The sequence below is a fragment of the Chrysochloris asiatica genome, unplaced genomic scaffold (genome assembly GCF_000296735.1).
Source record: "Chrysochloris asiatica unplaced genomic scaffold, ChrAsi1.0 scaffold00116, whole genome shotgun sequence".
Classification (NCBI taxonomy): domain Eukaryota; kingdom Metazoa; phylum Chordata; class Mammalia; order Afrosoricida; family Chrysochloridae; genus Chrysochloris; species Chrysochloris asiatica.
The window spans coordinates 9523206-9536844 of NW_006408634.1; the positions used below are offsets into that span (position 1 = coordinate 9523206).

The 13639-nt window shown below is 49.4% G+C and overlaps 1 protein-coding gene across 1 annotated transcript in view; it reads left to right on the plus strand.

The window, feature by feature from the left end:
* The window catches only part of ZC3H4 (zinc finger CCCH-type containing 4), a 44570-nt gene that overhangs the window by 13820 nt on the left and 17111 nt on the right, over positions 1-13639 (plus strand). Inside the window, exons 2-9 of the mRNA XM_006868436.1 lie at positions 3338-3460; positions 4100-4153; positions 5948-6316; positions 6541-6651; positions 8464-8686; positions 11453-11607; positions 12193-12289; positions 12373-12512. Of these exons, the coding sequence (XP_006868498.1) occupies positions 3338-3460; positions 4100-4153; positions 5948-6316; positions 6541-6651; positions 8464-8686; positions 11453-11607; positions 12193-12289; positions 12373-12512 (1272 nt within the window). The remainder of the gene's footprint in view (positions 1-3337; positions 3461-4099; positions 4154-5947; positions 6317-6540; positions 6652-8463; positions 8687-11452; positions 11608-12192; positions 12290-12372; positions 12513-13639) is intronic.

Sequence of the window (13639 nt, forward strand, 5' to 3'; positions counted from 1 at the left end):
GTTAGGCATTGGGCTGCTTACCTCAAGGTCAGCGGTTCAAGCCCACCAGTAGCTCCGTGTGAGGCTGTCTGCTCCTGTAAAGACTGACAGTCTTGGGAACCCTACATACAGGGTCACTGTGAGTCGAAATCGACTGTAGCAGTAGGTTTCCCCATAGGTAACATTTTCCACTGCGGATTCCAGCCTGGTCCAACAGAGTGCTTCTTAAAAACAGCCATTTCTTAGGGTGCAGACTTTGTGACTAAGGAAGCCTGGTGGCCTACTGATTAAGCTCTCAGCTGCTAACCAGAAGGTCAATGGTTTGAACCCAGCCAGCAGCTGTTTGGGAGAAAAGACCTACTAATCTGTTCCCATAAAGATGACAGCCAAGAAACCCTGTGGGGCAGTTGGACTTTGTCACATGGGGCCACTTTGAGTCAAAATGGACTCGATGGTACCCAGCAACAGCCTTGTTCCTGGCTCCACGTCAAGGATTTTCCCATATTGTCTCTTTCAGGCCTCACAACCCCTTGAAGTGTAGTTACTACTGTTAACCTTGGTATCAGGAGGAGGCAGGACCAGCTCAGTTATATTGGTCTGCAGAAGGAAGAGGGAGCAAGAAGCCTGGTGCCCATATTGGCAGGACCGTGGATAAAGCTAACTTGCTTTAGGAATACAGGATTTCTTTACCAAGAGCTGTTTGTATCAGCAGTATGGTACCTGATGAACCCACTGTGTTTCTGTGCTTTGTGGAGTATATTGGCCCAGTAGCCATTCCTTTATGAGGAGTATCCAGTTCAATCATTTGACTCCACAGAAATGGTCTGGAAACTTGGTCCAGAAGGCATGGAGTAGAATGGCCAGTTCTGAGTTGGCTTCCGAAGGGGTGATTTCACGTCCCTGTCAGCTCAGGCAGGTCCCCAGGCCTAGGCATCCAGGACCTGAAATCATACAGTCCCCACATGGTTTCTCCTGCCCACTTGTCTCAAGGGAGCCTGACAAGCCAGGGTGTAATCATTAGCATAGTGGAACTTCCCCCACTTTTCTTGAGGGATTTTGTCACTGTCTAGAAAGTGGGCTCCCTCTGGTAGTGAAGTCCTCTCTGACATGAACTGTGCCAACGTCAGCTTAGTGGATCTGCTTAGACCTGGTTGCTGTTTCATGGACTCAGTCATTATGCTGTGGTGGCCCGTGGGATTGCTAATCTCTATTCCAGTTAGTTTGATCTTTAAAAAAAAAAAATATATATATATATATATAAATATATATATATGTGTGTGTGTGTGTATTTCCTGTTGAACACTTTGCAGAAAATAGTAAGACCCTGTGTGGCACTGGGTTAATGTGCTGGACTGCACAATTGATTTGAACTACAAGGTTGGAGGTTCAAGCTCACCATTCACTCCTTGGAAACTCACAGATTTGCTATGAATTGGAACCGACTTGACTACACTTAACAGCAATAACACGTCATACAAGGAATTCTGGTTAGGCAACGGATAGACTAACTGGTTAGCCCATCCTTGGGAGAAAGACGAGGGAGTCTGCTTCAGTAAAGATGCCAACCTCGGAAACCCTTAGGGTCGTTCTACTCAGTCTTGCAGGATTGTAATGCATTGGAACTGACTCAGTGGCAGTGGATTTCGTTTTGATTTTGTTATACATTGTTCAATGTTCAGTGGATGTCGCTAATGGTTCACGCATGCAGCTACTAATAGAAAAGATTAGGGATTCCAATATGCCAAGAGGTGCTTCAGAAGAAAGACCTGGTGATCTGCTTCTGAAAGAGCACAGCCACTGAAAATCCTACAGAGTGCAGTCCTATGAAGGACACACATGGAGTCTCTGTGAGTGGAACTTGACTTGATGGCCGCTGGTTTAGTCTTGCCGGATGGATGGCTGGGAGGGCATCTCTGTTGTCATCTGAGAGCACCCCTGGCCCAACTTGTGCTCTGAGGCAGTTGGAAGCATGGCAAGGCCAGTGGTCCTGAGGACATAGTGGTCAGTCAGGTGTCACTGTGTCCTCTTTCATAAACCACCAGAAGGACCCTGGTGGCACACTGGGTGGTGAAGTGTTGGGCTGCTGATGGCAAGGGCTGCAGTTTGGCTCCACCAATTTCTTTGCTCCCTTAACAACTGACGATCTCAGCAATTTCAAGGAGCAGTTCTACTCTCTCCTATAGGGTTGCTAGGAGTTGGAATCGACCGCTGGTTTGGGTTTTTTATTACTATTATTGTTTGGCTCCTATTTATTTTTCCACCTCTCCCAACTTCATGGAAACAGAGTTCCAAGTATCTGTTACCCATTTTGTACAAAGTGGCAGCCTCGGTCTCACTGAACCCAGACATGCCAGGGTGGTTAACGCCGTTCACAGGGAACCCCTTTGTGGAGAGGAGAGTGTGGGGCCCACTGGAGTGCTGCTGGACAGTCCTGCCTCGAGGAGGTCTTTGGAATGGAAAGACTTTTGGTGCTCCTCAAGCCATCTCTTTTTTTGGAGGGAAGGAGGAGTAAAGGGTTAGGTCTAGGTTAGGCCTAGGGTTTTGTGTTACGGTTAGGGTTAGGAATAACGTTCGGGCTAAGAGTAGGGCTTGGTCTAGTTTTAGGGTTACAGTGAAGGGTTTTTGGTTTTTTTGGAACTTGTTTGATTTTCCTCTTCATTTGGAAGTTCTGTAAATGACAGGATTCCTTCCTTGTATTTCTTTTTTCTTGCAAACTGCTATCTCTGGTTCTCTACTTTCAGTCTTGTAGCTTTGTTTTGCTTTGGATACTTCCATATCTGGGTTGGAACTCTATATATATATATTTTTTCCCTTCCCTCTCACCCCTAGTAACTATCATAGAATGTTGTTTTTAGCAAGAAAACCTTTTCTTAAGAAAGAAAACCGTTTAAGTTTTTACAACAGTGATCTCATACAATATTTTAATCTTTTGTGATAATTCCTTTAGGTTCATCCATATTTTGAAGTGTTTCACAGATTTAGCATTATTCGTCAAGTTGCTCAGCATTGGGTGTGTGTTTGGTGATTTTCTTAAGGGATCTATCCTGCTTAGACTTTGTTCAGCTTCTTGAATACATGTCTTCTCATCTTTCATGATATTAGGGAAGTTTTCTTCAAAATTCTTTCACAATTTTCTCTGTGATGGTTTTTTTGTTGTTGCATTTTCATCTCTTTCTGTTCTGGAATTCCAACCTCACATAAGTTATTCCTCTTGATGGTGTCCCGTATAATTCTTAGGCTTTCTAAGGAATTTTTGGTTCTTTTTTCTGGTTGCCCTCTAGCAAATGACTATTGAGAGGTTAGTTTTCAAGCTCATCACTTTGGACTTCTGGCTGTCTCTTTGTCCCTCGGCCCCCAGATGTCAGATGTGAAGCAGCCCGTGCCTTGGTCCAGGCCAGTGTGGGGTGTTGAGTCTGGGTACAGACCTCAGGGGATCTTGGGCAAAGATCCCTTGCTGCTGCTGTCTGGTGAGAGGGTGTGGGTGAGGGGTTTCTGGGGATCCTGTCTGGCTCTCTGGGCGTGTGGCTCTTGTCATTTCTATTTTTGCCCTACAAGGAAGACGCAGGAATAGGCAGAGGTGACGCCCTGGGCTCCAATCCTGCCAAGCACACCCCTAGCCTCCCATAACTCTAGTGTCCGCATCTGCACAGTGAAGCTAACAGTGGCTCCCAGCTTGACTGGGTGTTGGAGTGGGAAGAGTCAGAGGGCATCAAGTAGGGTGGCCATAGTGATCTTGGCTCTCTATCTCACTAGTCAGACGGCAGTGCTAGCTCCAGCTGTGTGACCCCTCCAGCTGTGTGACCCCTCCCACCTCCGAAACAAATCTCTTCACTTTCTCAAAACCCTTTGAGTTCCTCGTGTCTGAAACTCTCTCCAGGGTTTTTCCAGATTCTGGCTGGGTGGTCTCTTTGTCCCTCTGGGCTTCATTTTATATATCAAGAGTTTCCCTGTTCTGAAGTTGTATGTACATCCCTGCCCAATGCTTCCTTGCCCGCACTTTCCTTTACACAGTAAGCAGTTGCGAATGCTTAGCTCATCTCCACAGGGCCTTTTGTGGGTGCCAGGCTGTCTGGTTGACTGTTCTGGCAGTTTGGCTGGCCCTCCCTGCATTCCTATGCAGGGTGGCAAGCCGGCTGCCCACGGGGTTCCCATTGGGGCACGCCTCAGCCTCCAGGTCTGTCCCAGTAATGTCCTCCCAGCAGGAGGCGGGAAGTTGGCCATGTCACCCAGTAACTGCTTGGCGGCTGGGGCTGGTGAGCCAAGAGGAAACCAGTTTCCCCAGTCCAAGGCCATGAGTTGAGGTGGGGCTGCTCCCAACATGTGTGTCAGGCCACACCCAAGCCAGAAGGCACCTGGCTCTTCCAGAATGCTGGCTGCTCTCCCACAGTGTGAAGCCTTCTTGCCCAGGGCAGCCCCTCTTGATTTACCAGAAAGCTGCATGGGGTCCCCTGTCTTGTGCTTCCCTTTTAAACATTTGAGTTTTGTGTCCATCATTCTGTGTCTGAGAGCTGTTCTTGACCTCTGCCCGGGGCTCCGGGGTCAGGGATGGAGGTGGTTGAGCTCCTTGGGTTTAAGCCAGACCCATCCTGTCTTCTTTGAACTAGCAGTGAGTGCTTCTAGGAAGGCCTCCTGGGGAGCAGCATTCAGGTGGCTACAAGAGAAGGGTTCTGGAGGGTGGTCTGGTTGCTTGTTTTTCCACAAAGCCTGTCAGAACCTTTTGCAGTACTGGAACCCACCCACCCAAAACCAAACCTACTGCCATCAAGTCAGTTCTGCCTCACAGTGATTCTATAGGACAGAGTAGAACTAACTGCCTCATCTTTCTCCCATGGAGTAGCTAGTGAGTTCGAACTGCCAACCTTTCAGTTAAGCAGCTCAGTGCTTCTTTGGGGCTTCAGGGACAGTCTTGCCTAATTAGGTTGTTCTCCCCAACTGACCTCAGACTGTCTAAACAGGCCTAGAGCGTTTTTTTTTGACTCCCTTGTTAGCCTTTCAGAGCCAGGCGTCACAGTTCTAACTCTCCACTTTCACTTCCTGATGGATTGGCTACAGGGAAGAATTTTTACCATCTCACCTGAGAAGCTTTCCCTTTCCATGGTCATCTTTTGGAAACTTTTTTTTTTTGTACCAGCTCCTGTACTCTTGACAAGTGTGTTTGTGGGTCTGGCCCAGAAGCTGGGTTTTCCAGTGACTCCCTTCTGTACCCTCACCCTCACCCCACCCCCCTCCACCCGCTTGATCGATTTTAGAGGGTGCGGTCAGCTTTATTAATACTGGGGTTTGAAATGGCGAGCAGTAGAAACTATAGGATAGGGAGATGGGGGTGGGGTGGGGTGAGCCAGATGGGTAACAGGAGGAAGAGAGGCAGGTTGGCAGTGGGTGAGATGTGGGTGACGCCTTCTTTCAGTGAAGTCAGGTGAGGACCTGCCCCTTTTCTTCCACCTGGTGCAGCTGACTCACTGGCCCTGTTCACTGATGTTCTCATGGGGCTCTTGTAAAGAAAGTCCTTTCTGTGTTGAGTGGCTATAGTATAGTCCAGGCTGGCCACTAGGAGTCTCTGGTGGTTGTGGGGGACCAGGAATCTGAGGAACACCTCTGGTTTAGAACTGTGGCGAGTCCCACTCTCTGTCCACAGCCATCGATCCCTCCAACCCCCAGGTAGAATGGTAGCTAACTTTAGGTGCCTTGAGGTGCTGGGGCGGAGTGAGTAACCCCAAGCTCTGTGAGGTGGGCTCCTTGGGGCTCCCTGAGAAGAGACACTTTTATGGTCCATTGAGTTTCAGAAGTGCTCAGATGGGCTTTTCTGGACTTTTGGTAGCATTAAGTGTGGCAAGCCCCCACATTGGGACTTGCTAAACTCATCTGACCACAGACCGTGTCTCCCAACACCACTGGCTCTGTGGACTTTTGGGAAGTAGTGGTTAGAGTCTTCCCAGTATTAGTGGTTCAGCCCTTCCCTTCCCTCTAGCCCTTTTCTGGGGACGATGAGGGACGGGGTCTTAAGGCCTTTCTGGGTGTGCCCTTGCTCTGCCTCTTCCTCTCCTTGACTATCATGGGCCAGACCAAAGCAGCTCCCCTGAGGCTCCCGCTCACAGTGGTTCTGGGATTGGTTTGTAGGGAGGATGGTGAGCTGGAAGAAGGTGAACTTGAAGATGATGGGGCTGAGGAGACCCAGGACACCTCCGGAGGACCGGAGCGGAGCCGCAAGGACAAGGGGGAGAAGTACCACAGTGACTCGGATGAGGAGAAGGTGCACCGGAGGCTGAAGCGGAAGCGGAAGAAAGAGCGGGAGAAGGAGAAGAGGCGATCAAAGAAGAGGAGGAAATCCAAGCACAAGGTAGGGCTGCCGAGAGCCCCGGGCACAGAGCTGTCGATGCAGTTCCAGCAGGTGCTCACTCGGTCATCGCCGAAAGATCTTAAAAAAAACAAAAAAAAAGGTGGCAGCTCATCCTTTGTTGCCACAGATGTCCCTAGGTAAGGTATCTCTAGGTGTGTCCAGTGTGGTCCAATGTGGTCTGTCCCTGCCGCAGAGTCACCATGTCCCCTTCCCTCTCATTGCAGCGTCACGCCTCCTCTAGCGATGACTTCTCCGACTTCTCCGATGACTCGGACTTCAGCCCCAGTGAGAAGGGGCACCGCAAATACCGGGAGTACAGCCCCCCGTACCCACCGGTGAGTCCGTCTGTGGAGCTCACCCCTATTACACACTGCCCCCCGCCCACCTTTTTTAAAAATTGTGGTGACATGAGTAAGTTAGTGGACAAATTGTTATCTTTCAATTCCATTTTTTCCATGAGCCATTTTGAAGTCCTCTCATTTATATGACAAGACACTTGGCATTCACCTATTCTTACTGATAATCAGTTCAGTGACATGATTTACCATGTTGTACAGCCATCACCAATACTGGTTTCCTGATATATTCCTCACCCTTAACAGCTATTCAGTCCTCTAAGCAGTAACGCCCACTCTCTGTCTCCCAGCGAGCCCTGGTAACTACTGATGAACTCTGGGCTCTTCATCTGCCTCCTTTGGGCTCTTGGATTAAGTGGAATTGTACTCTGTCCTCTTGGGTCACCCGTTTTCACTCATGCTGGGCACATTCTTACAAGGAACTTGACATGGAATTTCTCACACAATCTTCTGAGGTGTCAGGTATTGTTCTGATCCCCATTCTATGGGTGAGGAAACTGAGACTTAGAAAATGTCAACCAGGGTACATCCAGCTCAAGTGGAGGAGCTGGGATTCAAACCAGTAGCTGATCTCGTAAGCCACGCTCCTAGTCCTAGTCTCTGCTGCTTCTTCACTATGGGCTTGACAGGACTCAGTATGTCCCCAAGAACGATGGTGATGGGGCCACAGCAAGAGCTGCCTCTTTTCCACTTCAGAATCGACCTGTGAAAACTGGAGAGGCAGTGAGATGGGTCCAGGGGTCAGCTTTCCTCCAGTGTCCTGTGGCAGGAAGGCACGTTCTTTCACCAGTGTGTTTCTGAGCTGGAACATAGATTTCAATTGGGATACTGATTTTTCCTTTGCCCAATAATAATCTAAAGAAGTGGGGGAAATCCACTTGGGTTTTCACGTTTTAGTTAAGAAACGTTTCCAAGTTCGTAGCTCTTCAAAGCTGCCCCGTGCCTTGGGCCTCAGCATTGTTCATCAGAGTGAATGATTTGTTCTGAGAGGTTGTGATTGAATTGGATCTTCTAATGTAGCTTCAGGCCTCACAGCTGCAGGGCTGTGGTACATCCACCGTAGGAAGTAGAGGGAACGCCACTCACTTCAGTTGTGAGCAGGGGGCTGAAGTATTTGTGTGTGTGTGTCTCTGTCTGGAGCCCTGGGTGGCACATATGATTAACACTGGACTGCTCATCTAAAGGATGGTGGTTCGAGTCCACCCTGACATGCCTTGGAAAAAAGGCCTAGAGATCTAATTCTGAAATGTCTGCTGTTCAAACCTGTGGAGTGCACTTCTACTGTACATGGGGGCGCCGTGAATTGGCATTGACTTGATGGTCCCTGTTTGTTTTTTTGTTTTTTTTTGTCTTCCTGTCTGTCAGTCTATCCAACCAATTTTCTACCTACCTACTTAGCCAGCCACCTACTGACCTCTCTTTACCTGGCACCACTGGCGCTCGCACACGGTGGAAAGCATCCCTTGAAGGAGCTTTCTAGTTGGGTTGCCTAACAGGCCATAAGTTGAATTCTAAGGCTCCAGGAACATTGTGGCTGAGGAGCACCCTAGAACCTGCCAGGCCCCCCTCCCCCAAATGTGCTCACTGGACCCTAGGGAAATGCCCCCTTCTCTGCCCCACACTTCTTTTCCATGTTTCTCAGTGCTTTAGGCTGTGCTTCTAGAAGGCAGCAGGGTCACACAGAGTGACCTGTCTGTTCAGGGAGGAGGAGGGGTCTTAGGGGTCTGTCTGACTGGGAAGTTGGCTGGCTCAGCCCTCCTGCCTAACCCCTTTTGTCTCTGGGCCCGGCAGTCCCACCAGCAGTACCCCTCTTCGCACCCCACATCTCTGCCCAAGAAGTCCTACTCCAAGATGGACAGCAAGGGCTACAACATGTACGAGGACTACGAGAACGAGCAGTATGGGGAGTACGAGGGGGAGGAGGAGGAGGACCTGGCCAAGGATGACTACGACGACTTCACCAAAGAGCTGAACCAGTACCGGCGTGCCAAGGAGGGCAGCGGCCGAGGCCGAGGTGAGCCCGGCCGTGCTGTGTCTGGGATGGGGTGCAGCAGGGAGCTGCACATGCTGGGCACGGGACACCTGAGGGGAGATGGCCAGTGTGGCTACTGAAGGGTTTCTTGTTGTCTTTCCTCATCCACTTCCTGGTAGTGGGGACAGGAATGGCCTGGTAATGGTTTGATAGGGTCCAGGAGGCACAGGGGCTGTGTGAATAACACTGAACTTCCAGAAGAGAAAATTGGTCCTTTTTCCTTCTCTGGTTAAACCTGGGAGAAAGCCTTGTCTGCGCCTGACTTGACCCTGGTAGCTCAGTAGTTGAAAGCACTGGACTGGTCATTGGAAGGTCAGTGATTGGGACCCAGCAATCTGGGTTCTGCAGTGGAAGGAAGAGGCAGTCGGCCTTGGAAACCCTGTCGTCTCCTAGGGGCAGTTCTACGCTGTCCTATTGGGCTGCTGTGAGTCTCAACATCAGCAGGGGTCTGGTTAACCCTTCCTGGTTCAGGGAGCCCTGGTAACGCAGTGGTTAAGTACTTGGCTGCTCACTGAAAGGTCAGCAGCTTGAACCCACCAAGAGCTCCCAGGGAGAAAGACCTGTTTCTGTGGATATGATAGCCTAGGAAACCCCGTGAGACAGTCAAGGCCCCCAACAATAGGACTGTAAGCTAATCAGTTACTGATGAGCTGTGGGGAAAGGAAGTGGGGGATGGGCCACGGTGACTGACTACTGGCCACTCCCCATCCCTGCCCAACTCCCATCACCTGACCAGGTGAGACTGTGGCCCTCTGTGACTGCCACGCCTCTGAACCTTGACCTGTGTCAGTTGGGAGGATGATGGGGGAGGGACAGAGAAAACAAGGCAATCCAGCTTGACCTCTTAGGTTCACCTCCAGCCCTGAACCTTCTGGCCTAGCATTCTTACTCAAGAAGCATGTGAGCCCCATCCCAGGTCTTGCTTACTGTTTGGGTGGTGGTTCAGGTGACCATTGGGTGCAGGTCACCTGCTCCTGGGGAGCTTCTGCTGCCAGTGCTGCTTGGTGGAAATAAGAGGGGCTCCAAAAGTTGGTGGGAAAATTCCATTGTCTTTTCATTCCATTTTTCCATCAACTGTTAAAAGCTCCCTCGTATAATGCACACCACCACATGATTTTGAAATTTCATAGTAGACATGTTTTTTTTAAAGTAAAAGGGAACTGGTGGTATTGACTTTGTTGTTGTCAAATGCCATCAAGTAGGTTCTGACTCATAGCGACCCTGTAGAGGGTTTCCAAGGAGCAGCTGGTGGATTTGAACTGCCAACCTTGTGTCCTACAGCACCACATCAGGAGTCCAGTATTGACTTCAGTAACATTTTATTTGACCTAATCAAAATGTTAGGAGTCCTAGTGGTATAGTGGGTTATGTATTGGACTGCTTACTGTATTGTCAGCAGTTCGAATCCACCAGTTGCTCCACATTAGAAAGACGAGACTTTCTGCTCCTGTAAAGATTTACAGCCTCGGAAACCCTATACAGGGTCCCTATGAATTAGAACCAGCTGAACAACACACAATCAACCAACTATTAAACATTTCAACACATAATAAGTTTGAACATGTTTGTAGTAACGCACCTGTGTGGTGGAAATGGTTTGGGGATTTACGTCTACCCAAGGTGGTCCTGCAGAAGAAAGGCCTGGCTATCTGCTTCCGGGTGGACAAGCCACGAAACCCTGAGCACTCAGTTCTAACATGTGGAGTTGCTCTTATGTATTGAATTGTGTTTCCCAAATCATGTGTTGTAAATCTAAACGTCTGTACCTCTGGTTGTCATCCCATGTGGGAAAGGGTTGTCTTTTTTTTTTTTTTTTTTTGAATGAGGTTTGTTGGTGGTGTAAAATGTCATGGAATCAGTTCCAGTTTACATAGTGAGTCCCTTTAAGATTTCTTAGGAGTGACTGATGGGTTTTGAACTGCCGAACTTATACCAGAACTCCTGGGGTGTGTTTTAAGTCAATTTCTTTTGAGATTTGTTGTTGTGAAGTACTATCGAGTCAGTTTTTGCTCAGTGAATTAGGCAAGGGGAAGAGGGATGCCAAGTCACATGAAAATGGCCCAGGAGCGAAAGTTCCAGAGCCGTCAGAGAAGAAAGCCTTCCCCCTGAGTCAGCATGCTGAATTCTGACTTCCAGTCACTACCTGTATGTCTGTGGTATCTGGCATATTGATATGATGGAAATGATTCCACCAGTATTTCAGATCCCAGCAGTGTCACCCAGGGCAGATTTCATCAGAGCCTCCAGGCTAAGATAGACTAGGAAGAAGGATCTGGCTATCTACTTCTGTGAAAAGTGGCCACTGAAAACCTTATGAGTAGCCACAGGACATTGTCTGATAGAGGGCTCCCTTCACATTGGAAGATACTCAGAATATGACTAAGGAAGAGTCAGTGCTACGAAAACTTCATATAAGCATGCTTTATTACATTTAATGAGATGGTCTCCTTTTATTTCTGCACGAAGTCTTTAGAATTCCTTGTGCATTTTCCACTTGCAATATCTCTCACATGTCAAATGCTCAGGGAGCCATATGTGGCTTGGGAGGGTTGCCAAATGTTGCAGGCTAAGGTGGATAGATCCCAGGAGGCAGGTCAGTGAGCGCTGCAACAGGCATGTGTCTAGGGGCTGGGAAGACTTCCTAGAGGAGGAAGACAGTGATTGGCCCTGGGGACAAACTTTAGGTGACTTGCATCTCGGGTGCCGAGTCTATGTCTGTTCCACTCATTTGTCTGAATCTCCGTGCAGGCAGCCGGGGCCGGGGCCGCGGCTACAGGGGCCGAGGCAGCCGCGGAGGGTCTCGAGGCCGAGGCATGGGCCGGGGTGGCCGAGGCAGGGGCCGGGGCTCCGTGGGTGGAGATCACCCAGAAGATGAGGAGGACTTCTATGACGAGGAGATGGAGGTAAGATTCCCTTCATCTGGTGGCTGGGGGGCTGGCTGCACTGCAGACAGCATAGGGTCTCCTATGTGTAGAAAGGCACAGGAAGCCTCTCTTATTGTCTAGGAACAGAACCATTGGGAAGGTACAAAAGGGTAGACAGAGAATACTCTTCCTTCCATCCCTGTCCCTCCCAACAAGTCAGGGCTGCTGGCTTCTAGAAATAGTTCTTGTCCGCCAATGTCGGGTGTTGTGTTAGCGTTAAGGTGTCATGTTAGGGTTAGGGTGTCATGTTAGAGTTGCTTATCCCCCTCCCCCCCAGCATGCAGGCAGTGAGTCTCCTTTATGGTCACACAGGAGGGACTAGAGTCTGGTGTTGATGTGCCACATGGGCTGGGGCTATCAGGAGTGAAGACCACGTGGGAGGAATGAGTTGTGCGCAGAAGGGTCATGGCCCGGGTTCCCGCAGTGACCACCTGCTCTCAGACTCTGCAGTTAGAGGCTGGGGCGCCCTAAGGATGTCCAGCAAGGGGGTGGGGGCAGAGTGTACACAGCTGTCAGGTCCAGCTGGGGCAGGGTTATGTCTCTCTCCTTCCTCAATAATCCCAGTATGGAGAAAGCGAGGAGCCCATGGCAGATGACGATTACGATGAGTACTCCAAGGAGCTGAACCAGTACCGCCGTTCCAAGGATGGCCGAGGGCGAGGTGGGCAGGGACCCCGGAGGTGATGAGCTTGTGGGGGTACGCCTTCCGGCAGCCGTGGAGCTAATACTGCCTCCACCCTCTAGGTTTAAGTCGAGGCCGAGGCCGGGGCTCACGAGGCCGAGGGAAAGGCATGGGCCGAGGCCGTGGGCGCGGAGGGAGCCGTGGAGGGATGAACAAGGGTGCCATGAACGACGATGAGGACTTCTATGACGAGGACATGGGCGTGAGTCAGCCCCTACCCCACCCCTCAATCTACCTTTTTGCCCAACGCCCCTTGGATGTTCTTGGAATTTAAAAAAATTTTTACATTTGCGATTTATGAGCATGAATTCTGAAAGTACAATTATTCTGACAGAGTTTTTCACAATACTTTACATTTTGAAAAACAAAATTATATTGTTTTCATTTTGTTGTTGAGGTATCATACGTTCAGCAAAGCGTACCTCAGTTCAGCAGTTTTATACCTCCCATTCTGGGATAGGTACCATTCTCATCCTCAGGAGAGTTTTTCTGTCCCGTAGTTCCCATCAGTTGGTAACCGTTTATTCTTGGGCACATCTGTGAACCTCTAGACTCACTGAAATCGAGCCTCTGGTTTCAAAGGCTGGCTCTGGGCGGCCCACTCAGTTAGCCTTGGAGGGTCTAGAGTAAGGTAGAAACATTTTCCTTGGTATTGATGTGGAACATCAATTTTTACTGGTCAGCACTGCCCATCCACCTCCCCATTGAAGCCGAGTCGATTCCCAGTCAGAGCGACCTTACAGGAGAGTGTACAGCTGCCCCCCAGGAGAGTCAGAGTAGCGTCATCTGCTTTAATAAGACAAAGAATCTTTACTCATCCAGAAGGTGGGAAAATGTGTACGTTTTGTATGTGGTTAAGTGCTGTCAAGTGGATTCTGACTCACAGTGACCCTGTATAGGGTTTCCAAGGAGTGGCTGGTGAGTTTGAACCACTGACCTTTTGGTTCAAATGACCTTGCGGTCCAGTGGTTTATCCCACAGCACCATAACAGGACTTCCAAGTATTTGTACGTTGTTAAGTGCCGTTGAGTCATTTCTGACTCACAGCGACTCTGTATAGGGTTTCCAGGGAGAGGCTGGTGAGTTTCAACTGCTGACCTTGCAGCTCAGACCGACTTTGCAGTCCAGCACATTATCCCACAGTACCACACCAGGATGCCGAGTATTTGTATAAGTGAGGTTGAATATCTTTTCACATTTTGAAGAGCCATTTAGTACTTTTCTTCCTGGGAACTGCATATAATCTTCTCTACCTTTTCTAATGGGTTATAGGTCTTTTTTACTTAAATGATGGTTGTTGTTAGGCACTGTGGAGTCTGTTCCAACTCA